At 43.0% G+C, this 27651-nt stretch overlaps 3 protein-coding genes across 9 annotated transcripts in view; 1 reads left to right on the top strand and 2 right to left on the bottom strand.

Annotated features, from left to right (window-relative positions):
• FRYL (FRY like transcription coactivator) overlaps positions 1-11716 on the top strand; it is a 269670-nt gene extending 257954 nt beyond the window's left edge. For 6 of the 7 annotated variants that reach the window (XM_049631993.1, XM_049631998.1, XM_049631996.1 and 3 more), the window contains 4 exons: positions 4108-4176; positions 7541-7651; positions 8740-8930; positions 9255-11708. In XM_049631993.1, coding sequence (XP_049487950.1) covers positions 4108-4176; positions 7541-7651; positions 8740-8930; positions 9255-9513 — 630 coding nt within the window. In that variant the 3' untranslated portion in view covers positions 9514-11708. Of the gene's footprint in view, positions 1-4107; positions 4177-7540; positions 7652-8739; positions 8931-9254 lie in introns of all 7 variants that reach the window. The other variant, XM_049632000.1, reaches the window with a different exon arrangement.
• Positions 11717-13968: 2252 nt separating this feature from the next.
• On the bottom strand, positions 13969-18878 carry ZAR1 (zygote arrest 1). Its single transcript, XM_049632020.1, has 4 exons — positions 17913-18878; positions 16204-16296; positions 15840-15914; positions 13969-14587 (listed from the first exon to the last, which is right to left on the bottom strand). The coding sequence occupies exons 1-4, from the start codon at positions 18876-18878 to the stop codon at positions 14444-14446; spliced, it is 1278 nt and encodes a 425-aa protein (XP_049487977.1). The 3' UTR covers positions 13969-14443.
• Positions 18879-19854: 976 nt separating this feature from the next.
• Positions 19855-25821, bottom strand: SLC10A4 (solute carrier family 10 member 4). Its single transcript, XM_049632019.1, has 3 exons — positions 25215-25821; positions 24243-24453; positions 19855-20784 (listed from the first exon to the last, which is right to left on the bottom strand). The coding sequence occupies exons 1-3, from the start codon at positions 25808-25810 to the stop codon at positions 20272-20274; spliced, it is 1320 nt and encodes a 439-aa protein (XP_049487976.1). The 5' UTR covers positions 25811-25821; the 3' UTR covers positions 19855-20271.
• Positions 25822-27651: the final 1830 nt, after the last annotated feature.

Genomic DNA, 27651 nt, shown 5'->3' with positions numbered 1-27651 from the left:
ACGTTCAACTTTAGCAACTTCTACCCATCCAGTTTTCTACAAGATAGTGTTTCAGTTTGTAATCCATGAAGAAGTGTGTACAAGAGTTACTGTTGCTTCCTATCTTTGCCACCACTTGTTACTTCCAACTTTTAAATTTTTGGTCATTCCGTCTAAATCATTTTGTGTCTTCAGAAACCTTTTCTGAAGATTTCTAAGTCATTTGTGTCTTCCGAAACCTTTGCCTTCCCTAGACGCTGCAGAAAATCATGCCTTTCTGCATCCGTGCCCCTTTCCAACATGGCTTTGCTGTTCCTTCCATCAAGAGATGAGGTCTGTTTCCCCACTTCTGAAGTCTGAGATGTCCTTCTCTTTTTCTGACCAATCAAATTCAGCAACGAAGCTGTGCAGTTTCTGAGACTAGCATTCAGGCCTCTTGCAGCTTCTGCATTTGCCATCATGTACATTTGGATAAAGTCTGGAAAACTAATTTGACCCTTAGCCTCCTGGAGGATGAGAGGCCATGTGGAAGAGAATGGAATCATCCCAGCTGACAGCTAGCAGGCCGGGTATTTAAGTGAGGCCAGCTTAGAACTTCCAGGCTCTGTCAAGCCATCAGATGACTGTGGACTGATGAGGGACCTGAGGCAAGACCAGAAGGAACTCCCAGCCAACACAGATGTGTCTTGTTGTTTTAAGCCATTAAGCTTTAGAGAGGTTGGCAATATAGCGACATTTACCATCTACAATAGGAAAACACCAAACGCCTACAAGTGAATCTAGTCAAAGATACGCTATATCTCCACCCAGAAGACTTCAAATGTTCCTGAAAGAAATTAAAGGCCACCTCAATAAATGAACGACTATACCATGTTCATGAATCAGAAGACTCAAATGGGTAAAGATGTCATTTTCCCCCAAAATCTGTAGATTTAATGCAACCCTCATTCAAAATCTCAAACTGTCTACCAATGGAAATTGACAGGCTAACTCTACAATTTATATGAAAGTACAAACAGCTAATTATAAGGCAAACCACCTTCTTGAACACAGATCTGCAAACTATAGCCCATAGGTCATAACTAGCCCACTGTTTTTATAAGTTTTTTGGGGACATAGGCATCGTATTTGTTTACATATTGTCTATGGCTATTTTTGCACTACAACATAGTTAAAATAGTTGCAACAGAGAATAAATGATTTGCAGCACCTAAAATCTTTACTCTCTGGCCTGCACAGAAATAGTCTTAAAAACCTTGTCCATGAAGAACAACAACAACAAAGCCTAAATAGAGTTAAACTTCCAGCCAGTAAGACTTATTAAAAATTTCAAAAGAGTGTATCATTGGCATAAGAATAAACAAATATGCCAATGGAATATAGAGAATCCGATAACAGATATATATATATATAAAATATTATTATAATTATATATTAATATATAATTTACAGCAAAGGTGCTATTGCATTGTAGCGGGCAAAGAATCTTCTTTTCAATGAATTTGCTGAATCAAGTGTTTGTATACAGGAGAAATGTGATGCCTTCAGAGAAACCATCTCACCATTTCTTGTCCCGTCTATTCTTTGTTACCTTTTTTTTCTTGTCGTCCTTCTTGTCTTCTATCAAGCAAGTATTTTTTGTTACTCAGTTTTTCCCCCCCTAAAAGTTTTTACTATTATAATATATATATTATATATATATAATATATATATTATATAATATATATTAACACATATATATAACATGTATATATATTATATTAACACATATATATAACGATATATTATATTAACACATATATATATATAACACATATATATATTAACACACACACACACACATATATATATATATATATATATATATATATATATATATACACACACATATATATATATAAACACATTCTTCCCATTATTCCTGGAGTCTCCTGATCGTCACTGGTGAAAGTCAAGGGTATTCATCAGGACCATCTTGGCAGGAAATGAACAGTCCTTTTCAACGCCAGAAGACCAGAAATCTGCTTACATCTTTAGCCTCCCAGACGGCTTGGTGGTTTGCTAGCCTCTCCTCCTGCTGCATGTGCTAAACGTGGTACCAAGGGAAGCTGCACACAGACCGTCAGCTCTCTTCTCTGCTGCCCCCTTTCCTCCAGCATCCTGGACCTTGATACCTCCCTACCTTTGTTAACCCTCTTTGCCCAGCTCGGTGACACTGTGGGCCAGACACCCTGGGGCACCACTTTCTGTTCAGCCTCTCTGCCTTAGGAACAAGCAAAGCTTTGAATAAGCAAGTCCTCTGGATTAAACACAGGCATCTTTGCAGGCTCCCTTTCCGTGCTTTGTCTAACGCCCTCACCCCTGGTGGAGGGTATTCTGCTTCTGTAGTTGTCCATGGAGGACTGACCTTATACAGGTTCCCCCATCATGCCCAGGAGCAGAACCTCTCCAGTTCAATTTTAACCTTCATTTGAGCCCTGAGTAAAGAAACAGTTACGACCGGAAGACTGATTGGATGTAAACTGGAGGACATTTTATACACAAACTCCTGTGTCTTGTCTACACTGGCTGGAAACATGTGGATCTCTATTGTTCAGGCCAGTGTGCAGCCACAAAACTATCGGCTTGGGGCTTGTCTTTTAACAGAGTAAAAAAAAAAAAAAAAAAAAAACATGTTGAATAAGGCTCCTAAAATGCTGTACCATTAGGCATAGAATAGAAAAATGTATGTCTAATAAGAATAAGCCAGTAAACATTCAATTGAAACTATTTTTTCTAATTTATTTATTTCTAATTTTTTCTAATTTATTTCTATTTATTAGGATACTTGGACAAATTGGACTGGGTTAGCGAGCATGATTAGGTGTATAAACATTTTAATATTTTGTATGAAGACTAATGTACACATTCTACAAGAGACTGCAGCTGAATTTTGCTGATAGAAAGAAATCTGCTGGATACCTTTTGACAATGGATGCCAGCAGCTGTATCTCACTAGGACAGCTTCACATGTTTTCTTCAGAGATGCTGTGAAGCAAAAAGCCTAAGGGCCTGTGCAGTCTGAGGGACTGGGATAAAAGCAACATAAGGTCACAGAGTTGTTTTGAAATCACTGAGATGTCTAATTTTCATTCTTTGCATGTAGAATGTTAAGCTACAGTTGAACGTTTTAAATGCCTAGTACTGAGATATTTTCAAAGAGAATACTTAATGTAGCTAGTAGTTTTTCTCAAAGTCCTAGTGATTTCTTATATATATTAGTTTTATGCTCAATCTGTCACACACATAAAGAACAAGGAAGTGAAAATAACGGGTATTGACAATATCAAACTGTCAAAACCTAGTAGCTTAACTTGAAGGCTCTTAGCTTTCACTTGAGCTTGGACATTCCATGACTCCAACATTTTTTTCCCACTAAACTATAATGCTATTATTTTATTTTTATTTGACCAAAGAAAAGATCCCTTAAGTAAATACCCAATTTTAGGAAATAGCCCCTGGATAAGGAAAAACCACATTTGGCTTCTGTAGTCAATATTCTTGGGAGATAACATGTTTGTCATTCATTACGGTCCAAAAGGAAGGAAAAGGAAAAGGAAAAACAAGATTGAAAACGGGTTTCGGTTTCTGTTTCACTAATTAAAACTGACACTAGTCTTCTGAGAATTACACTTCTGATAAGCAAACAGACCTGGTTAATTCTGAGTTGGCTTTATTAAATTGTGCTTCCAAAGGCGAAGCACATCTTTCATTTCCCCATCTTCCATTAGACAAAGGTCAGGTATAGGTTGTGAAGATTTCCAATAAAATCTGCAAAATGAAGAATACTCTGTACTGAAATGGAGCACCGGAGGTCCCTAGAAGAGCAGACTGTTTATTGTGTTTCTGTGAATAAACCATCACAGTGTGTGCATCTAGCCGTATTTACACTATCAGCCTGCTTCCGGTTTGTTGCATATAAATAATTAGGCTCAGTGGAGGTTGAAGGCTATGTCTATAACCAATCCCAGAATTCCAAGTTAACTTTTAAAGTTATTTTATATGCACAGGCTGTTGTATTACCAGTGTCATCGTGCCTTGTACAGTACATTGTGCCTTGTTAAAATTTACGGTTACTTATTTCTTTAGTGGTTAGACAACTGTAAGAGGACATTTGGTGCCAAAGAAGACGTGTATAGGATAAACACAGATGCACAGGTAAGACTCTTCTTCTCGGTTTTGCTGTATTTCTATGTCAGGTGAAATAATGCGTATGTTCGAAGGTCCCTATTTGATAATCCTAGAAATAAAATTGATAACACTCTTCATTTTTGTTATCAGAACGATCTTTGTCAAAGGTAGGTTTCACCGAAATATTGGCTTAGTAATGAAAAATTCACTTTAATAAAAATGAACGACCAGCTTGTGACTGAAGCTTAATAACATTCAGCAGATAAGCTTGATGGGTATCTGGACAGTCCAAGTTAGATTGTACTTCCATCTGCCTCTTGAAAAAAATGTTTCTTTTGCATTAGTATTCTGCAGATCAATTGTCTGGTCAGCAAAGCAAACCTAAGGAGTCATGTTGTATACATTTCTATTAGCCTTTCTAAAGGTGGATTTCTGATTGGGTAAATTATAACTTTTTTTTTACAGTGTAAAAGTCAGTGAAAATAAAAGTAACATTTTCTTAGAGGAAAGTGCATACATATATGTAACAGTACATTAAATGAGGATAAATTAAGCCTACAAATTATTCTAACTGGGGAATATGGGTTGCATTCATCAATTTAATTTAACGACCTCAAAAATAAGTTAATGACCTCTACATTGATGTCAGAGCTCCAGTCTTTTTCAACAGTGGTTATGCTGTTAGAGATTTCTAGTCACTGTAAAAGTTACTGTACTATTATAAAAATTGGAAGTTTTTAAAAAACTGAAACATTGAGAAGATAATCGTATACTCTCAATAAATGAGTTTCACATTCGTTATCTCTGTCCTTCCAAGTGTCTTGTACATGCTCTCATTATCCCCATTTTGCAGAAGAGGAAACCGAGGCTCAAAGAAGAAAATTTATCTAAAATCAGTAAGAAAAGAGTTAGAATTAAGATTCCAGTCTAGGCAGGCTGACTCCGAATCCTGCACTGTGTTCACAAGGAGACTGTCTAATCAATCACCCATGTAAGGAAAGAAACAAGGGAAAATAAGGAATTAACCCCTAAACTAGAATTGGAGCCTTTGGTTCTGTCTTTGCCACTGTTTAACGACATGGCTTGAGCAAGAAAGATAAACTCCTTTTTTCCTATATGAATTAGGTGATTAGACTAAATGATTTCTTACATCCCTCTGCCTTGAAGAAAAGAAGTTCCATCTCCAAGAGTTTGAGTTCTAGCTCAAGGCTTTCTACTAAGTAAAAACTGTACATTTAAGACTTTCACTTATATCTTATTTCTCCTTTTATATTTAGCTCCTTGAGACTGGGGACACTTTTTACACATTACTAGTATCTGTTCCTGTGTACCAGAATAGTCTTTTGCATAATAAATATTTATTTTAAAATAAATGAAAAAAGAATGCACCTGCAAATTTCAATATACTTAAAAATTAGTAATTCTCAATCTGGAAAGCTGGCATATTTAGAGTAATTTCTGGTAATTGAGAACTATAGAATGAATTACATTTGTGTTATCTCCTACAACTGTGGGGATCATAAACTTTATCATGATTTCTTTTCCATTACATCCCCAAGTAGATGCTATGGGTGTATGCATAGAGAGCCAGTTCCGTTTTTTATGCTGATAGAAATGAGAAAAAGTATTTGCCACTCAAATAGTTGTTACTTTCCATATAAAACTGTGTAAAGGAGAACCTCAAACTCAGATATGCTAATGTGTTTGACATTGGATTATGTTCCACTGGTGTTCACTGAATGACTATCCACGTGATTTATGATAAGCAGTAGGAAGCTAAAGTTCACCTTTGCTTAGCAAATCCCTTCTAAATTGATAGGAATAAATGTTATATAAACAGTCCTTCAGAGGACACTATTTAGAAAAGCACGCTTCAAAAGGGACTCTTAGAAGCAATATTTATGTTATGGCAATTGCTATTTTAATTAGAAATCATCCTTCTCTATTAACGAGGCTAGGTCCAAATTGCTATAGATATTTGATTGTAGTAATTTTTAAATAGTCCATAAACTTGATGTTTCACTATGTATTTTATATACATCATCTGACTCAAACCCAGCTGGGTCAAACTTCTGAAGCTCGCTAAATTGCATTTGGGAATACAATTTAAAACCCACATCCGCTGTTGATAGCTTACATTCTGACTCAGCACCAATCATGGCAACATAGGACCTAATTAGTAAGGGTAGGAAGCCTAGAATGACCCACACCAAAGATGATATTCTCATAGGTATTTATAAGAATATAGGCCGATTCTTTTCTGAAAACAGTAATGCATTTATTTTCTAGTCAGAAATTTTCCACTTTACTAATGGAAATTTTATGACGTTTGGTTTCTTTCACAAGTTTTCCCAAGATCACATCAGTTCAATTTTCTCCTGTAGTTTTCACACGAGAAATAAATTATAGCCTAAATGTAATTTAGTTATTTGGCAAAGAGTTAAAAACACCCTGTAACACTTGTTACCGTAAGCGTATAAAAAGTTTTGTTCTGGAAATAGCAAATTTTTCTTTTGGGTGCAATTAAATGTTCTTCAGTTTGCCTGGGACATCTGTGACCCTAGTTAAAATGATTTCTTACACTAATTCTTGGTCTTTTTCTTCCTTTGTATTTTTTGTGACCCGATCTCCTTCTTGCTTAGCAAATGGAAATTCTAGCAGTAAGTGATTTGTCTTAATTTATAGACTTATCCGTGTCAGACAAACTGATTTTCATTTGCCATTTGTGACCTAGCAGTGTTTTGTCCTGGATTACTCTAAGAGTAGTGTGTGTGCTTCAGTTCTGCCGTAGCCCTAATCCATGCAACGTCGGTCCTATGAAGATGAAGGTTCCATCATTAATATGTACAACTCGCAGTCGCCTGTTTGTACATCTATAAACTAACATCTTTTCATTTTGAACATCAAAGTGCGTATGTTAATTTCATGGTCTCATTTCAATGAGATTACAAGGTTTGGGGTTTTGTTTTTAGAAAAATGGATTCATTTTTAGGTAAGAGGAAATCCACTGTTACTTTGCTTTATCAAGCATTTGTTGATAAATGCTGTGAGATGAACATCTCAATGGGGCAAAAGTATATGCATTTGTACATTTTTTTCATTATGAATTTTATTTAAAGCATTTTATAGATTGCCTGCTGAAAAATTTTTTGTCTAATGTGAAAATGTGCTTCATGCTAAGTGAATTATGTAACCAACAATTTATATTTTAATCCCAGTCTTCAAAGCATCTTTCATCACCTTCACACTGTATTAACTTGCTTACTGCAGAGAAATAAACGCCAAGATAATTTTAACATAATTACTTATATATTTTTATTGGAAATACACTGTCTAATCAAACCTCATGGAAAACGGTATCTGAATTTAACACAGTGTTATTTACTCCTAGGGCCTGGAGCTCTGTCGAAGGCTGTACAAACTACATTTTCAGTTGCTGCTTCTGTTCCAAGCCTACTGTAAATTGATCAACCAAGTAAACACGATAAAAAATGAAGCAGAGGTAAATATTCGATTGTAGTAGGAATAACTGATTCTAGAATATGAAAACATAATACCTATATTCTTTGTAAAAGAGCTTATGTCAACAGTCACTTACAGTGAAACCTTTTTTCCACAATTGTCTTTTTAAAAGCAAATGATGTGCTGTTTCGGAACCTATCAGTAAATAAGACAGCAGGTAGCCAGTGGCCTTGCAAGGTTCAAGACCTTAAAGGTCACAGCAGCCACAACAGATCATCTGTAACCAAAAGTCAAATAAAGCACTTCAACTCAATGAAGTCATAAGTTAAATTATGAAACCCCTCCCCGCCCCAAACATCTTGTACATATATTTTTGTAGTTCTGGTGGCACACATAAGAATGAACATGTCAAAAACACTTTGAATGTTGGGAGTCACGTAATGAATAGGCTCAAAGGTGGTGACTTTAGTCTTTTTCCCCCCTTGTCCACACTGGTACTGAAACAGAAATGCTTTAACTTTTGTTGAATGGTTAAATAAATTAAAAAATATATGCTGCTTTATATAAAATACATATATAATATATTTCAAAGGTAAATAACCTTTTAAAATATAAAGACTTTGCTGTCAAGAGAATTCATGACCCCCTCCCCTCCCTCCCCCGGCAGTGAATTTTTACTATCCAAGATATAAATCCCATGTTAAAACCAATACAAACACTAGAAGAAAACAAAAAACAAACAAACAAAAAAATTGGTTACAGCCTGTTTTATTACAACTATCATAAACATTTATTATAACCTGTTTGTTTCTTTAAGTCATCTCTGTGCCCAGAGTGGGGCTCAAACTCAGGACCCTGAGATCAAGAGTCACATGCTCCACTGGCTAAGCCAGCCACGCGCCCCTATAACCTGTTACTTATCAAGAATATTTAAAGACTACAATTTGGTGGCTGAAAATATAACAGAGAACTTGAAACATTAAGTGCCTTTAACCACTAAGTTTACCATTTGCAGATCTTTAAGAGAAGCTGCTGCTACCATCAGATGTATCTTCAGAGCCAAGTAAATGCTCTTCTTGTTACTGAATACACAAATAGATCGTTTTAAGGCATATTCATTTGTTCTAGGTCATCAACATGTCCGAGGAACTTGCCCAACTGGAAAATATCCTCAAAGAAGCAGAGTCTGCTTCAGAAAATGAAGAAATTGACATTTCCAAAGCTGCACAAACTACCATAGAAACTGCCATTCATTCTTTAATTGAAACTCTGAGAAATAAGGAGTTTATTTCAGCTGTGGCACAAGTCAAAGCCTTCAGGTAAAGCGTGAAGGGATTTCAAGGTGTGGTGCCTCTAAACCCGCACTGGCGTCTTACAGCGATTGGGTCGGGTTTTCAATTTGCTGCGTCCGTAGCGCGTCTTTGTAAAAGCACGACAGCTTTGTCCACAGTTCTCACTGAAATGACACCACTTTTAGACTTTGTTCACTCTCTAGAGGTTTTCGGTAATACGTTTGCCCAAACCTGCAAACAGATCCTCAGTGATTCACAAGGAGATTCTGTTCTAGGTATTAATTTAAAACGTGGTTAATATTAACCATTGCTTGATGGAGTCTCAGGACTTAAAAATATCGTGTATTTCAGATCTCTCTGGCCGAACGATATCTTTGGCAGTTGTGAGGATGACCCTGTGCAGACGCTGTTGCACATCTACTTCCATCACCAGACGCTGGGCCAGACGGGGAGCTTCGCGGTCATAGGCTCTGACCTGGACATGTCAGAGGCCAACCACAAACTGATGGAGCTGAATCTAGAAATAAGGGAGTCCCTACGCATGGTGCAATCATACCAGCTCTCAGCACAGGCCAACCCAGTCGGACCTTTGGTGAGCACTGGATTCTGAGAAGCTTCCAGGCGTTTAGGGAAGACACTAAACTGAAGATGATGCAGAATATTAATGAGCACCTTTTACGAACCCTTGCAGTTCACGGACAACCCTTCCTGGCGGCATCCACGACCACGGCGTAGCTGATGTCAAACCGGTATCAGAGTCAAAGATCTAAGGAAGGAAAAAAAAAAAAAAAAAAAAAAAAGAAATCTAATGGCTGCCAATACCTCCTACAATAACCGTATGAAGAAGGAGTTTTTAATTACTTAACCTAGGTGAAAAGAAAAGGGCTAAGAGTGATGCATACAAATACATGACTTTCTGGAGAAAGAAGAGAATTCTAGGACTGTTTGCAATAATGGCCTCTAATACTGAGACGTTGGAAAGCAGGTGACGTGAGGCTAAAACCCAGGCTCGTTCATTTTAGCTGAAAACCTGCAGGGCTGTGTGGATGCTCCACAGTCGATGCTTCATTATCTACGTGAAGAACCTTTAGTCGGATAGACAGACACGGAGAGACTTCTTTGCAAAAACCATTGACTTTTTTTCAACACGTGGGATGAGGGTGTGGGTGTTTTGTTTTTTAGTCTGTACAAGGGATTGTGTGTGCGTGAGCTGGGATGTGTGAATATGTGACAGTCCTATTTTCAAGGTATGGATGTTTGGTGATAACGTGTCAGCATGCCTAAAAGAGCACTGCAAGATTATTTTTGAAGAAATTTTATTTTATTAGATCTAACTCTTCATAGTGTGTAAATGTTAGAACATTTTAATAATATTTTAAAACTGGGCTTTCCCGGTATTTCGAAAAGAAATAATATATCTGTTAATGTTATTGGAATGCTGCTCAGCTCTCTGACCAGTGCTTACATTACGATTGTTGATAACTAACCAAAGTAGATGCCTGCAGAGACTTTAAAATGTAAAATAAAGATGTATGCTGCCCGTCAGCTATTCTCATTAGGAAAGTTAACTTATTTTACTCCATAATTATTATAGAAACTGTATAGATTAAAACCAGTATTGTACGTTTGTGCAATGCACTGTTATACAAGAATAGGTGTACAAAGCTAAAGAAAAGAGCGTGGTCACTGATGGTAGAATATAAGACTTGCGGGCTCTGAAGTCTGCAGAATTCAAGAAGAGAGATGCAAACCCAGTTTTATATGTTCATTCAAGACTCGCGTGTCTCACCCAAAAGGAACCTGGGGCTATGGGGGAAAATGAAAGGAAGCCTGAAGACTGACTACCAAAACATGCAATATACTTACTCACTGTCTAAGTCTGTAGCATAACACGAACTGGATTCTCTGTCCTTTTTTAAATAGCATTTTGTAAAAGAAATGAATGTAGTCCCACAACTCCTCTGATTTGAAAGGAACACCTTGTATTTTTTATAGGCATCTCTTATCCACTGTGACTTTCTTTTAAACTGGGCTCTGTGACTGCAGAGTTTAGAATGTAGAAATGAAATGCTTAGCTTTGCCTTTTCTTGGGGGTGTGGACCCTGCCAGAAATGTAATTATGCTCAAGTGCATTAATTGAAGGCACTGTGCACGCCGTTGGACTGCTGACTATAGTTATGTTACCTGTAAAATTCCATAACTGGTCACGGCACATTCGTAATCACTGTATTTTTTGACCCTGATAAAAAAAAAAAAAAAAAAAAAAAAAAAAAAACAATTATTTTGATGGTGTTCTGGTACTGTAAATGGTGTCCTTTAAATTATTTAATAACTTTTGGGTGTGGGGCAGGAAGAGAGGGATGGCATCCAGAGACCCCCCCCCCACACTTTACATCCTATCTTACCATCACCCTCTTATATCCTTTTTGTTAAAATAAAAAGCATTGTAGCTGTTGGTTTGTGTTGTATTTTAAAGGTCAGTGATTACAGTGTGCATCATTTAGGGACTTTGCAAATATGATCCTTGTTCTTAAGATAACTTTCCCCAAAAGGGGGAGAACGAAGTTGAGAACAAATGAGGTTGACTATTACCCAAACCAAACCCTGAACAGTTGGAATTTCCTTTTCATGCGTATGTAGCTAAATCTATTAATAAAGTAATATGATGAATATACCTACAGAAAGCAAGATGCAAATATAAAGTCATCAGGATGGTCCCTTTGCATTTAACAAAAATGTATCAAGTGCTTAATTTATTAATTACCTTATGCAGTTCTGATCAAGCCCTTTGTGCTTGTACAACCTTTTTCTTTTGCCCCTTAAGCTGATCTGGCAGTTTCTTCATTGGGCTTCTAGAACAGAAAGCAAACGCTTTTTTTTTTTTTTTTTAAACAATTTAGAAAATATTTTCTACTTTTAGTGATCTAGAGGGTACTGTACAAACCACAATCTACCATAAATTTAGGAAATAAACATTCATTCTCTTGGAACAGACTCACCAAAGCCACAGTGAGCCTTCCTCGTTTGGATCCAGAAGTGCTCATCCACCGTGCCGTTAGAACCCACGTGAAAAGAAACAGGATATTAGAATCAACATAATTATCATTGTACTTGATGGCATTTATACAGATTTTTTTTCAAAAGAACCCACTGTCCCCTTAGCAAATGTATGAAATACGGGGAAAATGAGAAACACTGACACCCAGAGAAAACAGTATTCTGGGCTATTTCCTTCTAGTCTCTCAATCTCTTACTAAAAAAAAAAAAAGTGTGTGTGTGTATATACATATATACACACATTTTATAAATTTCCTTTGTACACAGTTTGATAGCACTTTCTAGTTGCTAGAACGTCATCACCACAACTTTTATAAAAAAGATGTCTTTGTGCAGCATTGTTCAATGCCAGCTAAATCTAAGTAAAACCTACTTTGATCCTTGCTGTCCTCTCAACTGTAAAATACGTTAGTTGCTCTGTTCGGAAAAATGACGATAAGCTACTTGACGTAACTACCCATATTAATAGCCTTAGGACTCACTTGCAGGTGTATTTCTATTGTCCCCTCACTCATTCCACAAGTGTTTACTGAGTGCACTTGCACGAATAAGTTTCCCTGTCCCTACCCTCAACCAAACCAGTAGGAACGGGTGTTAGAACATCGCCCTCCCCCACACCTAGAGCTGTCATTCATCCACTGTACAGCTAGAGTGATTATTTCTTTTTAACAGACCTGTTAAAAAGCTTTAATGGCTTTAAAACCTTCTAGTGAATTCTGAGGACAAAGACCAGTCCTCCTGAGCAAGGCCTAAAAAATCCCCCCAGTCTGGGCATACTGTCACTTGCCATCATGCTCATCCTTGTCCTCCACGGCATTCTACCACTTCGGCTTCCTTCTGGTTTTCACTGCCACTGGGCCTTTGCACATGCTACCTTGGTCTGGAAAGTTTCTCCTTCCCCTCTTCAACTAATTCAACTCACCCAAACTTAGGTCAGCCCAAGAGTCATTTTTCAGGCAAGTCTTCCCCTGACCTCCCTAAATATGATCCTCTATCACAGGCCTCTATCAATTGACCAAGTAGCTCTTTCCTATTAGGTGGCAGGAACTCCATGTTCCTTTTTTTCAATGCAGAAAATAATGGCCATCTATCCACTACACTGGAAGCTCCATAAGGGCAGAGGCCACATCCGTGTTTTTGCAAAGTACAAGCCTGACCCAGGTGGTAGTTCCATACTTCAATTCCATAAGCAATCCCCAGGGTGCTTGTTAAAATACGTCAGTCCCAGATAGTGATTCAGTAGGGATAGGGGCCTTGGACTCTGTTTTCACAAGCACCTTCCTAAGTCCATATGAATTCTGAGGGGACTTCCCATTGCTCTAAGGGTTCAAGAGACCTCAAACTCCATTTAGGTTCCTTATTCCTCACATTTGTCTACACCCAAGCATCCAAGATCTTAACAGACATAGCTAAGGTCATAAGGGTTAACTTAAACGGGATGATAAGAAAATTGGAAGGAAGGGGCATCTGGGTGGCACAGTTGGTTAAGCATGTGCTTTCGGCTCAGGTCACGAGCTTACAGTTTGTGAGTTCAAGCCCCACATCGGGCTTGCTGCTGTCAGCACAGAGCCCGCTTCAGATCCTCTGTCCCCCTCTCTCTCAACTTCAAGGAAAAAAAAAAGTCGAAGAGAGGCATAATTAGTAACTGGTTCCAGTTATGTGGTTCCCATAACTATTAAACCAACAACCCTCAGCTGATTTCATTACAAGTCCCTGAGGGCTCTAGACAAACTGCCATCCCCAAGCAGGAGAGCTCTGGGAGCAGGGCCTTAGTATTTTCTTGGGGGTCCTGTAGAAAGCTGGCAGGTGCAGCTAGGATACGAATTCCTATGTTAGTTTGCAGTTATACAAACTACAGGACAAGGACCTAGCCTAAGTCGGTTAACTTGAAATCTTCAAGTACACTTAATAGGCTTATTTTTAAGTTACCACCTGAAGTCTTAAAGAAGCTGCCCATGGCCACCCCGTTCCAGTCCCCACCTGTACCCTATGTGAAACTGTGATCCACCAGTCCATGTGGTTCACAGCCTCCCTCCCCACTAGATGCCACCCACAGCTAGCCAGCCACTCGGGGGGCAACCCAGAGTCAGAACCCTAACTCTCCTCATACATTAAGGCCTCACTCTAACTCCACCTCACCCAGAAAAACGACTTTAATGGTGACATGGCTGTTCATTCAATCAGCATCTTGCTTATAAGCTTCAGCCCTACAGACACACATAAGCAGGAAACCTGACAGCTGTGAAGCCCTCTAACAAAGTGACAGACCCAGACTGTTAGCATGAGCAGCTTTCAACTTAAAAAAAAAGATCTTCTGCGATTTATCAATTGTTTTGCAATACTTTTATTTGAAGGCTCTGTCAAAAATACAGCCTTTCATGAAGTATTTTGAGAAGGAGAGGCATAAGGAAGGAGCACGGAAAAAAGCTAACGTGTCTGCTTCACTAGCTCACGTTCAAGTTGGCCCATTCGTTTACATTCATCTAAATGATGTATTTGAAGCTGAAAGTGCTGTCACAGGATAGGCGTTTGCCCTTGCATCTCCCACACAAATCTTGACGGTGGGGCCTTTTAGGGTCAACGTGGCGGAGTTTTACAGGGCAGGAGCATCTAGTCTGTTTACAACTCTGAAAAACCAAAGTGAGAAGCACATACAGAAGATAAACCCATGGTCACTTCCTCAAACTTCAAAGTTATTTTTCTAGCCCAAACACTTACTGAACACGCTCTAAGCAAGGCCCTGTGCTAATCTTGTTCTGTCTGCACCCCTTCCAGCAAGGGGAGGATAAAGAATAGAGGGTGTTTAACCAGGTGGTCGTGGTCTCATGCTGCATAGGATTCAGGTTGGACATGTGAACTTTTTGAAATACAGTTATCTAAAAGGAAAGCTCTTCCTGCACTTGAAGGGTGGAGAAGAAGCAAGCATGGGAGAGGAGTCGGACAAGGAAAGCTAAGGTGTGAGGCCAGGGATTAGGAGCAAGCTGTGGGTCAAGCCTGGCACCAGGGGAGGGAGTGGGCGGCTAGGGGCGGGGGCGGACCTTGCTCTCACCTCCACCTGCTGCAACTGACCCGAAGCGTCTGACCCCAACACTGAAACCAGTGCAGCAACCACGGAGGCGAGAGCGAGCGGTTAAGGGATCCATCCCACTTTAGAACCTGACCCTACTCTGCCCCGATCGAAGGGGGTTGACACCATTTTCCCACACTTGGGCTCTCTCCCCCCACCGTGGCGTGTGAGGCTTCCAACATCCAACCTGATTGGAGTGCACAGATTAGGCTGTGTCAACAGACACATCAGGCTCCACTAGCTGTGTGCTAACAGGCAAGTTCAGCCACCTCTTAGATTATCTAAGCCCCTTAGCACAGTGCAGCTTACAGTTAATAGTAAACCAATGTTACTAGTTAGCCCCAGAAAGCTGGGCAGCTTAGATTTACTTGAACAGAAGTCATCCTCCCTTTGCCAGCACTCAGGCAAGACAAACTTTGAAACCCATGCTTCTACTAAATACCCTAACTTGGGTATGTGCTTCATAAAAAGGATTTGGGCTAAACAGACAACTTTCACCACCTCACGTCAGTAGAGACGTATTCGATTTTTGATCTGCTTTCTCATGTTAGACTGAGTACCAGGTAAGGCAGACCTTCTTCCATGTTGCAGGTGAGGCAATAGGCTCTAAGGAGATTAACATGACCGGAAGGAAACAAGACCCCAAGACCCCATTTCCCAGTTGAGTATTATTTCCATAATCTCCACCGAAAAGCAGTCAAAACCTAGGTCACTGGGAACCTAGCCTCTTCAAAGAAATACCTTCAAGAAACTACACCCAAACCCTCTACCAACTACCCGGTTCAGACACAAAATGTGAACATTCAATTTACTTGACACGTGATATCCTCCACTCGGTAAGGGTTATAAGACTTCTGACAAGTTCTGCAGAACTGCTTGAAGTAAACCTGTGATGAGAGAGGAAAACACTTAAAGCAAAACCCTCTCGACACTCAATGTCAAAAAGCTGCCAGTTCAGGGGCACCTGGGTGCCTCCATCGGTTAAGCGTCTGACTCGCTTTCGGCTCGGGTCATGACCTCCCTGTTTTGTGGGTTCAGGCCCTGTGTTGGGCTCTGTGCTGACAGCACGGAGCCTGCCTGGGATTCTTGGTCTCCCTCTCTCTCTGCCCCTCCCCTGCTCATGCTCTGTCTCAAACTTAAAAAAAAAAAAGCTGCCAATTCCTTGGTGTTTCTTACCTTGTTGGTGCCCTGCACACACCACACATAGGCACTTTCCCATCGGATGTTGCAATCCTTGCAGTGATAGTAGCCATACTTCTGCTCTAAGAACTGAGCAAAAAGACAGCAGAGTTTAACCCACAGGATATCCAAATTAGCCTTCATTTCAGAAGCTGCGAAGGATCGGTTTGCTATTCAAAATTGGCAACCGCATTCCAGATCACGGAGGAAAGCAGGCTCAAGGTTTGAATTGGTCTCTCCGATGTAGTAATTGGGGGAGCTAATAGCTTAATCAAGCACAGAAGCAAGCATGAGCCTAAAAATGTATTCCAGATTAGCTTGGTTCATAAAGCAAACCGACTGGCAAGTTGCTAAGTAGGTATTTTCCCTCTGACAAGCAAGGGAAAAGCCAAACATCTAGGCTTCTCTAAACCTGGAGATTCTTTAAATCTTTAAATCTTTAAATTCTTTAAATTTAAATTCTTTAAAATCTTTAAATTCTTTAAATCTCTAAACCTACAGATGCTCTGTAGGATAGTCTAATTTTAGAACACACACATGTGAAAGTGGTAAAGCTGAAGAAAAGGAAGAAGATTCTGTGTCCTAAGATACTTTAAAGATGTTCACTCAGAAGTCCATTCTCTGTGCTGCCAGTTCAATTTCCAAACAGTGCTAGGAATCTATTGTGGATAAGCCAGAATTCATATTTAACATGAACTAAAGTAGTACTGCCTTATTCTTAAGCTTCTCCTCTTCCCTCCGGGTGAGAAACAAATTATGAACAAGTGCTTGGAGTCAGACCTTGAAGTGTGCTCTGAAATTCCTGCCAATTCTACCACAATTTCATAGGTGAGCAAACGCAGGCCCAGGACAGGTACGACTGAAGATCACACGTGGTTTACATTACACATGGCTTCTGTAGAGCTCGACTCACTCCTCCTCTCTTCCCCTGCCCCCAACAGCCCTGGGCCGACCCCAGGCCTCTTCCTACCCCTGCCTTTCCACTTCGCAGGGTTACCACTGCCCTCAGCACACGCCAGCTCTTTAGGGTTCAGCTGGCCCTCCAAACCTGCTGCGCTCAGGCTGCAATACACAACGGCCGAAGGCCCAAACGCTTTAGCAGTGTTGAGTTTCTGAATAAGGGTGCTTTCTAGGAGCAAGAAAAAAATCCCAAGGGAGACCATTCATAGCTCTAGCCCCCGGTGGAAGCTTGGAAGATTCAGGCAAGAATCAGGGGAGCGCTGACCAGGCAGGACCCCAGGAAATGACCGTTACGGCTTTTGCCATATTGCATTGAGATAGAGTAGGATTCTTGGGAATCGGTTCTCCCTGCCAGCAAGTTCTCCTTCTGATCTGCTGAGTACCCCTCCTAGATCGTCCAAACGCGAAATCCACACTGGACCACGTGCCCACAGTCAGGGTTTTATACAGTAAATACGCTCAGAATAAGAGTGTTATCAGGGCGCCTCCCTCGCCAACCTGCGGAGCCCACGTTCCACAATCGCCAGCCACAACAATCAGGCCGCACTCCCTGAATTCTGCTGTTGGAGGGGCACCTGCTGCTGGGAGCGGCTGCGAAGAGCCACACGGGCTTGGCGTGCGCCTGAGAAAGCTGGCGCCTCCACGTGCGCGAGCAGCCACCGGGCGAGGGCAGCGACAGGATCCAGGAGGAGACCACACCCCCGGGGCCCTCCCGAGTCAGTTCCCTCCAGCCGCCTGAGCCTCACCTGGAAGCGCGGCCTCTCCTTGGCCTGCTCGGGGCTCCGCGGCGACGACCTCTGGCCCGCGGCGTCCCGGGCCTGCCCCACCGGCGGGGACTGCTCCGGACCCCTGGGCGCGCGCCGCGGGGCCGCCTCGTCTCCCCGAGCCTCCCGCAGCTGCAGCCCGGCGTCCGGCGGCTCCCAGCTCTTCCGCACCGCGGCCTGGGCCGCGTCGTCGTCGTCCTCCTCCTCCTCCTCCTCCTCTTCGGACTGCGACCTTTGGGGCGCCTTTCTCGCCGACCCCTCTCCCTCCTCGGGGCCTCGGGGCCTCGGAGGCGGGGTCCTTCGCTCTCCCTCGGGCGCCCCGGGCCGCTGCTCCCCCGCCGCGCCGTCGGCCCCTTCCAGGAAGGTGGTGAGGCGGCGGGAGGCTACGGGCGAGTACACGGCGACGGTGCGCGGGAAGCGCACGGTCCGAGGGGCGCCGCTCGGGGGGCTGCCCTGCTCGAGGCCCCGGCGCGCCGACTGCGGGGACCCCGAGCCGCCCGCGCCCGCCGCGCCCTCGGTGCCGGGCCCGGCCGGGGGGCCGGAGTCGCGGACCCTGCGCAGCAGCGTGCGCCGCCCCAGCGAGCACTGCACCGAGGCGTCGCGGCGCGGGTTCACCTGCACCGCCACGTCCCGGCTGCTGGCCCTGCGGGGCCGCGGGCCGAGGTCCGGGCTCACCTGAGACAGGAGGGCCATGAGCTGCGCCCGCTGGTAGCTGTCGAAATACTCGGCGGCCGTCAGCTGCCCGCAGCCCGGGAAAGCCGGCAAGGCCGCCCCGGCAGAGGAGGACGACGAGGAGGAGGACGCGGGAGCGTAGCCCCCGCCCCGGTGCCGCCAGCCGCCCGCCTCACCCTTGCCCTTGGCGGTGGGCGGGTAGGGGTACGGGTACGAGTAGGGAACGCACGCCGGGTACATGTAGCCGTCCAGCACCTCGTCCCCCGGGGCAGCCATAAGCGCAGCCCCGGCCGCTCCCGCAGACGCCCTGCCCTAAATAGGCTGCCGGCCGCCGGCCCCACCGCCTGTCTCCGCGCTGCGCGGCCATCCGCACCTTTCCCGCCGCCCGCTCGGGTCCCCGGGTCCGCGCCGAGGTGGCCTGTCCCTGACCTTCGCTGTGTGGAAATTTACCACGCCTGGAGGCCGGCACAAACACCCTGAGATGATCTGGAAAGGTTGCTTTCTTTGCGATGCAAGAACTGATTGGTAAGTGAGCTTGCCCGAGGTGAGGAGGAGGCCAAGAGAGCGCAATCACCCCGATTAGCTGCGCCAGGTGGTCCCCATACCTTGATTGTTCCAGGTGTCCGTGTCTGGCTAGTGAGCAAAAACGCAAAGGTTTGGGGAACTGCTTTGGGTCTGTTACCTAGGATCTCAGATTCTAGTTTAATGATCTCAGAACTGCTCTGAGAAGTCTTCCCACTGAACGCTTTGGGCAGGTGCACAGGGACAGCACTCAAGGCAACCACATCTGAGCTCATTGTTTTCTCTTCTCGACCCTGAAGCACGTCCTCTCCTCCCCTCCACTTCAAGCGGAGAGTCTATTGTTCTTCTCTGGGGTGGATAGTACTACAGTTTTTCCTAAGCAAACCATCCCTCCAAAAGATTGATTTGGGGTGTGTTACATAAGTGCAGAGACAAAATCAGTCCCCAGCTGAGAAGACAATACCTTGTTCCCTGGGGGGAAAAAAAAAAAATGATAGCTGTTCATTACTAATAGATATCAGATCAAGTAATCAAATGCATTAATGTATTTTTTTTTTCTGATTTGATACAGGTTTGACAATAAAATACTGTATTTCATTGTTTAGTTGACCTGTTTGGGGATTTTTTGAATACAGATCAAAATCCAACATTGTCAGGTATTTCTACATTGAGCAAGCACTTTTTTTTTCTAACAACAATTACATTCAACTCAGTTATGGTTTACAAATTGTTTTACAAGTTATGTTTTACCAAAAAAAAAAAAAAAAAAAAAACCTCGTTTTTACTACCATAAGAGTGCACCCAAATTCTGCATTTCCAAGACCCTGTTTTCTAAGAGTGTATCTATTTGAAACAGTCCTAGAAATTGGTAATGATAAAAACCAAAGAGCACATGAACATGTTCAGGCTTTACTTCAGCAGTCCCGGGTGCAAGTTGTATTATGACATTGATGTGTGATTTGTGAAAGTGCTTGGTTAATATACCAATACAACCTTACAACGGGAAGAAGGTCATAACTGTTACATGTACGATAATGTGAACCATGTGTTACCCTTTATGTAAAGCACATTCACTACCACAGACGAAAAACATCATAAATATGAAGTAACATTTCCGCAAGATAGAAACTCCTCTGTATCTCCGTGTTCAGAGAGAAGTCTGAGTGGTTTCCATCATAATTAAATTGTCAGCTTTCACTGTGCCATAGGAAGGGTCTGCCATTTCCTCTTCTTTTAGTTTCTTGTAAGAAATGTCTGTATCTTCATCCTCATCTAGAGGATCTCGCTTGTGTAATATCTCACTTCCATACACCTTATATATTAAAACAAAAATCCCTGCTTCTGCAGACTGGAAAAGGGCATACAGCAAAGGAAACATGTACATGCTTCCTATCAACTGCGGCCGAAAGGCCAGTTTTAGAATGGCGGTACAGAGCTGCACATTCTGACTCCCTGTTTCCAGGCACACGGTCCTCTTGCAGTTGGGTGGAAGACGGAAGAGGGTAGCTAAGCCATAGCCTGAGGCATAGCCTGCCAAAGGCATGAAAATTGCTACCACGTAAACACTTGCGGGAATGCTCGCCAACAGTTCAGGTCCTAACATAGTGCCAGTCATTATGAAAAGGACCACCAGTGTCACTAGCAGAGACCACAGGGAAACCTAGTAACAGAAAATGACAAGCCATCAGAAACAAGATAGTCGGAAAGGAATTCAGGCAAGAGAATCCTCGGCTCTTGGGAGAAGAGACCCATCTAGCCTCACCTCACACGCAAAATGGAGATCTTTGCCGTAAGCAGTCTTTGACAAAGCACTTCTGAGGATGGATAGGTCACCTCATCAGGAGGAGTCCAGATCCTAGTTGGACAGTTCTGATTGTTTGGAGGCCTGTCCTTATGTCTAGTGACAATCTGCTTTCTTTAACAACTAGCCATCGTCTTGGATAGACCCTCAGGAGCAGCACAGACCAGACTTCTGTTTTAAAAAACAGGAAGAAAAGGCTACTCGTCTCCAGCAGATTGTCTCTAGACTTTCACATAACTCTGTGGTGGGAGTCCTGACTGTTCAGAACATGTATTTAATTTGTGAATGTGCCTCTTCTAAACAGCAGTTAGAATAAAGCCTGATATACCAAGTATGGTCTGATGAACAGAGAGAGGAAAAGAAAAATTACCTTCCCTGAACAGGACCCCATGTTTTCCATAAGAGATATATCTCTGGTTGATCTCTGGTTTAACCCATGAGGTAAAAAGCCACTAAAATGTATGAAACTTATAAAATAAATTTTTAAAAAGTTTATAAAGGAGCACCTGGGCGGCTCAGTCTGTTGAGAGTCCAACTCTTGATTTTGGCTCAGGTCATGATCCCAGGGTTGTGGGATCAAGTCCCACTTGAGTGTGGAGCCTGCTTGAGATTCTCTCTTTCCCTCTGCCCCTCTCCCCCACTATTGCGCTCGCTTGCTCTCTTTCTCTCTCAAATAAATTAAAGTTTTTTTAAGTATGAAACTTAGTATGTGATATTTTCAAACTTGAAAATATATCTCAGAGAATTGATAGCAACACTGAAACAATCACCAACTCTTAGATTATGTAAGCGAAAAAAAAACCCAAACAAACAGAAGATGTGAGGAATTCTTTGCAATTCTGCAACACCCATTTTTCATCTATTTACGAGAAACATCCCACCTATATATCTCTAATGATGTTTAGGAATTCTTACATATAATGGAGTTTAGATACAGTACAATTGACTGTATAGAACACTCTGTCATCTTGATGTCTGATATAGTTCACTCATTCAAGTAAAACAAGCTGTGTAAATAGTAAGGTGGAAACCTAAAAATTCCTCTCTTCATTCTTTAGATTAGTAGTTAGCTAGTGTTTGTGGTTTTTTTTTTTTTTTTTTTTTTTTTTTTTTTTAATGGGGTAGGAGGTGTTTGTGAGGGAAACTAGAGATCCAAAAGAACAGTTTAAGTGCTGACTCTGGTTCACTGGATATTTGAGGCGAAACCCCTTTGCAGTCTGTGGGACTGGCATATACTTTATAATCTTTAAAAAATTACTTAAAATGTATCTGGGCTGGTAAAAAGTCTACCATAGAGAGTGCTAAAATACTTATTATATAAGGTGCTCATGCTACAAAGGTACAATGGGCAGAAACCAAACAAACTATTATAAATCAAAACTTTTTTAAAAAGTAATCTCTGCACCCAATGTGGGGCTCGAACTCACGACTCCAAGATCAAGAGTCTCATGTTCTACCAACTGAGCCAGCCAGGAACCCCTAAAACTTTTCTGATATTAAGTTTCAAAGTGTGTCCACATCAAAAGCTTTGATAGGAAATCTGATTCTTCATTGTGAAAATACTGGCACCAAAGTTTCTTTTGAACTATTTTATTTTTTTTTTAATTTTTTTTAACGTTTTTTGTTTATTTTTGAGACAGAGAGAGGGACAGAGCATGAACGGGGGAGGAGCAGAGAGAGAGGGAGACACAGAATCGGAAGCAGGCTCCAGTCTCTGAGCCATCAGCCCAGAGCCCGACGCGGGGCTCGAACTCACGGACCGCGAGATCGTGACCTGAGCTAAAGTCGGCCGCTTAACCGACTGAGCCACCCAGGCGCCCCAAACTATTTTAAATCATTTGGGTGAGCACTGACATTGAATGCTCATTTTAAAGTGTTTGCAAAAGTGTAAAAGTGTTATAAAACATACCTTATGAATGTTCTGGTTAAGGAGTAAGAATAGGTTCACCTTAAACTCAAAGTTACCCAATCTTTTTGAATTGTCTATTATTTAAATATATTTATCTGTTTTTAGCATGGGAATAACTTATTTGATTGATTTTCCCTTAGAATTCCTAAGATCTTGTAGTATTAGCTTAATGATTAAGCTTAATAAGTTCTTAATGCATCTTAAGATTATCTATGGGTATGTTATGTATAACATATAAAATATATGCATATTTACATGTACATATAAATTTATTACATTCACAATATATATGTTTATTACAGAGCACAATTTTACTCATGGCTGGCTATATTTGCATAAAAGAACCCATTATTTTTCATGTTAATAAAAGTTAGCTCCTTTGAATAATCAAATTTTGGATTAATTATTTAAAATTAATTTATTTAATATAAGTAAAACACAAAAGATTATGTCTTTAAATCTACATAACTGAAACATTGGGGAAACTCTTTTTCTCTTCACTTGGCTAAATGAATTTGTGCATTTACAGTAATTAGTTAGGTGTTTTATTTGAGTAACTTCCTAAACTGAGAGTCCTACTCGTGGTTTACTCTTATTTACTATTTTTGAGTTTTCAAAGAAAGCTTAGTTAACAAATATTTAAATTTTTTCTCCAGTCAACAATGAACAAAATCTCTACTGCTACAAAAGGTATCATTTTTTTAAAACAAAGCAACATTGGAAATATTGCACAAAATAATAGGAATCCTCATTCTTTCACTAGCCTTAGAAACCACATGCGTTACCACAATGGGGAAGGGAAAAGAAACACACAGATTTAATAACAGTAATATATTCTGCATTCTTTATCCAGCACCCAGTTTTATTTTGTGCCTTTTTAAAGTCAATATTTTGTGCATTGTATGATATTCCCTCAATGTGATTTTTAAATTACTTTTGGTCCTATTAGGGTCAACTTAGTTTTAGAAAATTAATAAAACATTTTAAAGAAACCTTCTACACAATTTCTCAGAATTAGAGTTCCACTTTTTTAAAACATAGGAATGCATTTCTAAAACACTGCTCAAGTTCAATTCACATAATTTCACTTCACCTGCTTTGATTTTTAGTAACACCACGATTCTTTAGTGGACAATATGTTGCCATTTAATGGCACTCTCATCTCTCTCCCACCCCCCCGTGATGTTTCCTCCTGTGAATACTAATTGCTCACTTATGCTCTTTTTAATTAAGTTATGTTTTAATTAAAGCTATGAGTTTTTTGAAACTGCAAAAGGTAGAAGTTTTCTTTGTGGCACAAACTTTTTTTTTTTTTAAGTTTATCCATGCAAGTTTATCCCTCTTTCCCAAACTTGTTAGCATTTCAGCCAGGGGTCAGAGACCAAGGACTCTCTAAGAGTGACCTTACCTTCACAATGTAGTCCGCCACCCGGTTGTATTTGTATCGAATGAAGACCCCCAAGCCGATAGGGAGGAGAGTGCCGCAGAGGGTCAGGGTCACTGCCCCCAGAGGTAGTAATTGCACCACAGGGGTGTCGATCCAAGCCCGGCTGTAGATCCACAGGCACAGGGGCATCAAGACTAGGGCCAGAAGCGTGGAGGAGATGGTCATGATGATGCTGCAGAAAGGGGAATGAACAGAATTCAGAATGGGCTCTGTGCCAACAGTCTCTCTTGCACATTGGATACAGGAGAAAGAGACTGCAAATCTGGAGTCTGAAGTCAGGGGTGAGAACCTGTTTCATCGGTGCCAAGAGAACAACACCCCTAAGCCCAACTGAAACAAGAACCCCAGGATGGGGAGGTGGGGGTCGGGGGCGGATCTCAGGACTGCTGCCCCTGGCTTTATAAAGCCTATTGAGCTGGCTACAGTCTGGTTGATTCTGAGGGCAAGAACCTCTTTCTTTTTTTTTCATCCTCCAAAGCACCCTGTTAGACGTGGTAAGGCTGCTGAACACGACTTGTTGGATGGAACTCAATTATATTGTCCTCTGTATGAGATCACTTTCTTTATCGGGGCCAATAGCCCTATTTTGCTTTTGCATTTCCGGAGAGTCCTAGCTTCAGGCTTCCCAGTTCCCTTTGTCTTCTAGAGGCCGAGGACCTGCGCTGACAGCCCAAACTGGAGAAGGATGGTCCGAGAGCTGTGCAGGAAACCCCAAGGCAGTCGGCAGCCCTGTCCCCGTCTAGGTTTCTCCCCCGACAGCACTACCTCTTCACGTCCGCCTTGGCTTCTAAAGCCCGGGGGTCAACCCCTCGCTGCACTGTCGTCTTCCCTCTCCCACGCCTCTCTCCAACCACCTCTCCTTCCTCTCCGTCTGAAACCCGCGGCTAAGCGCGGCTGCTTGGCAGGAGAAGACGCCTAAGGACCAGCCCGTACCTGAGGTTCATGTCGCCGTCAACCAGCAGGGACATGAGGTTGGACAGATTCCCGCCGGGACAGCAGCCACACAGGAGCACCGCCACGGCAGCCACCTCGTTCAGCGAGAAGGCCAGGGCCAGCAGGAAGGCCAGCAGCGGCAGCAAGCCGAACTGGCAGAGCGCGGCCAGCAGCGCGCCCACGGGCCGGCGGACGTGCTCCCCGAAGTGGTTCACGTCTACCGTGCAGCCCAGGCCCAGCATGGTGATGCACAGGGCGGCTCCCACGAACACGTTCAGCCCGTGGTTCAGCGGCGTGTCCCAGAACGGGGTCTGGGGGTGCGCCCAGGAGTGGGGGAACAGGGACGGGCCCAGGCTGGCCGAGCCGCCCGCCGAGCTGCCTGCCGTCGGCTCCGGGGTGGGCGCGGGGCCGGGGCTGAAACCGACGCCGGGACTGGGCGCGAGGCTGAGCCCGGGGCTGGGGCCGGCGCTGGAGGCAGGGGAGACGGGCAGGTCGGGGCCGGCGCTCAGGCTGCTGGCATTGGGCGACAGCGTGTAGTTGTCCGGCTGCAGCGAGGACGGGGCGAAGAGCAGCGTCGCGTTGTCGGGGCCGTCCATCGCGCCGAGGCGGGCGGCCGCGGCTCCGCTGTTCCCCGGCCCCGCGCGCCTCTGCCCGCGTCCTGCGGTGCCACCTGCCCGCGTCCGCCTGTCCGTCGGTCCGCAGCCGCAGGCGAAGCTAGGTGCGGAGCTCGGGCTGCGCGCCGCTGACGTCTCCTCGGCGTCGGATGCAGCGGGAGGTGGGGGGGGGGGGTCCTCCGCTGGCAGCACTTAAAGCGCAGCCCCCCAGGGTGAACCCAATCGCCCGGCCCCCGCGCCTGGCAGGCCCCGCCCCGCCGCCGGGTCCCTCCTTTTAATCACCAGTAAGTGGTTCTGTTAGAGTGCAGCCAGGGGCGGAACAAAGAGCTGACAAAGGACAAGAAGAAAAACCATGCCTGGCTGCCGATCAAGTTCTGTGATGGGCTCTGCCCATTTCATAATGAAATCTGGAGACACGCACACGCGCGCGCGCGCACACACACACACACACACACACACACACACAGGAAGCCTATCAATGCATTCACATGAACTGTATACACTGTTCGAAGAGCCTGCAACCCTGAGCATCGAGAAGGGTCCCGGACTTAATGTGAGCGGTTCTCTGGTAGCAAGACACGATATCTGGCTTTCATTTACTGACAGGTTTTTTTTTTTCTTTTTTAATTCTTTAAAAAAAATTTTTTTAAAGTAATCTTTACGTAATTTGCTAACAGTTTTTAAATAAAATGCGTTCAGACTCAAAGTAGAAAGTAATAACAATACTGGGGGGTTGGCAAGTGCGTGTGCATTATTTCACTGGATTGTCCCAGCAGAGCCTTGAGAGATGCTGTTAACTCGTTCTTACACATGAGGAATCTGAGGTGCAGGGAAGTCTCAGCCTCAGCAGCCAAACCCACAGGTAGTGTCTGGATGAATGTGCATCTGATATATCCTTAAGGAGAGCCCTGGAGGGCTCTGCTAAGAAAAGGCTCTGTGGAAAAATGTGTTTGGGAGTTACTGGCAGTTGGGGAGAGGATATCTCCGTGGCCATAAATTTATGAAGTGTTATGAGCACAGCCCGGCATTGGGATTAAAGGACTAGAAAGAAATAAAGTGGTGGGATTCCCTGCCTCGGACAGGTTTATCCCCCAAACAAATCAGATTTAGAGTTCACAGGACTGTTGGCTCAGCAACTTTCAGTCACCAGAGGCATCTACAAAGAGAGGGAGCTCGCAGCATACCAGGGAGGTGGAGCCGTTTGAGAAGGCATCTATACCTGTCTGGAGACACCATAAAGCCAAAGCCAGGTGAGTTGCAAAAGCCAACAGGAGGATTTTCTAGATAGAAGTCTTAGCTCAGGGTTAGACTGCATGGGGCCAGGACCCCAGAGTGGATTCTTCCCCCTGGGAACTTGTCCCTCCCCACTTTTCTGACACCAGAGGAGACTGGGTGACTTCCATTTCCCAGTGGTGGACTGAGCCCACGTGTTTATCTTTTCTCCTCTCCAAATCTCATGAAAATGACAGAGAATATGAAAAATAAGATTACATTCACAGCATATTGCATTCTTAGTCACAAATAAACTATTTTTTTTCCATTAGACCATAAATTCCATGAGGGCAGAGCTGCGCAAGTATTTAGGAAAGTAATGTACTGTCATACTTTCCTAAAACAGTAGAGCCAAGAAAACCAAGCAGTGACATCTATTGAGCTCTGAAGGAAGTGGAACATGACCAAAAATATTCTAGGTGTTCATTCAGGCTTATGTAAGCAAAACAAAGATACTCAGATATACAATGAAACACGTCACCCGAATACTTTCTTTAAGTAAGTATATCCAGGGGAAACCCGCGGAGAAACAGACAAAATAAGGAGGGGCC

Source organism: Panthera uncia, chromosome B1, assembly GCF_023721935.1.
Source record: "Panthera uncia isolate 11264 chromosome B1, Puncia_PCG_1.0, whole genome shotgun sequence".
Classification (NCBI taxonomy): Eukaryota; Metazoa; Chordata; class Mammalia; order Carnivora; family Felidae; genus Panthera; species Panthera uncia.
The sequence above is the reverse complement of the archived record's forward strand: the minus strand, read 5'-3'. Positions and strand labels throughout refer to the sequence as shown.

What these genes read in the sequence shown, in the direction of transcription:
- ZAR1 (XM_049632020.1), bottom strand. Translation starts at nt 18,878, where the DNA reads ATGGCTGCCCCGGGGGACGAGGTGCTGGACGGCTACATGTACCCGGCG. An exon ending in GTGTGCAGGGCACCAACAAG is followed by an intron (nt 15,915 to 16,203) that starts GTAAGAAACACC and finishes CTCTCATCACAG; the next exon opens with GTTTACTTCAAGCAGTTCTG. An exon ending in TGGAGGATATCACGTGTCAA is followed by an intron (nt 14,588 to 15,839) that starts GTAAATTGAATG and finishes TTGGTTTTTCAG; the next exon opens with AGTTGTAAACAGACTAGATG.
- SLC10A4 (XM_049632019.1), bottom strand. Translation starts at nt 25,810, where the DNA reads ATGGACGGCCCCGACAACGCGACGCTGCTCTTCGCCCCGTCCTCGCTG. An exon ending in GACGGCGACATGAACCTCAG is followed by an intron (nt 24,454 to 25,214) that starts GTACGGGCTGGT and finishes CCCTTTCTGCAG; the next exon opens with CATCATCATGACCATCTCCT. An exon ending in TGGCGGACTACATTGTGAAG is followed by an intron (nt 20,785 to 24,242) that starts GTAAGGTCACTC and finishes TTCTGTTACTAG; the next exon opens with GTTTCCCTGTGGTCTCTGCT.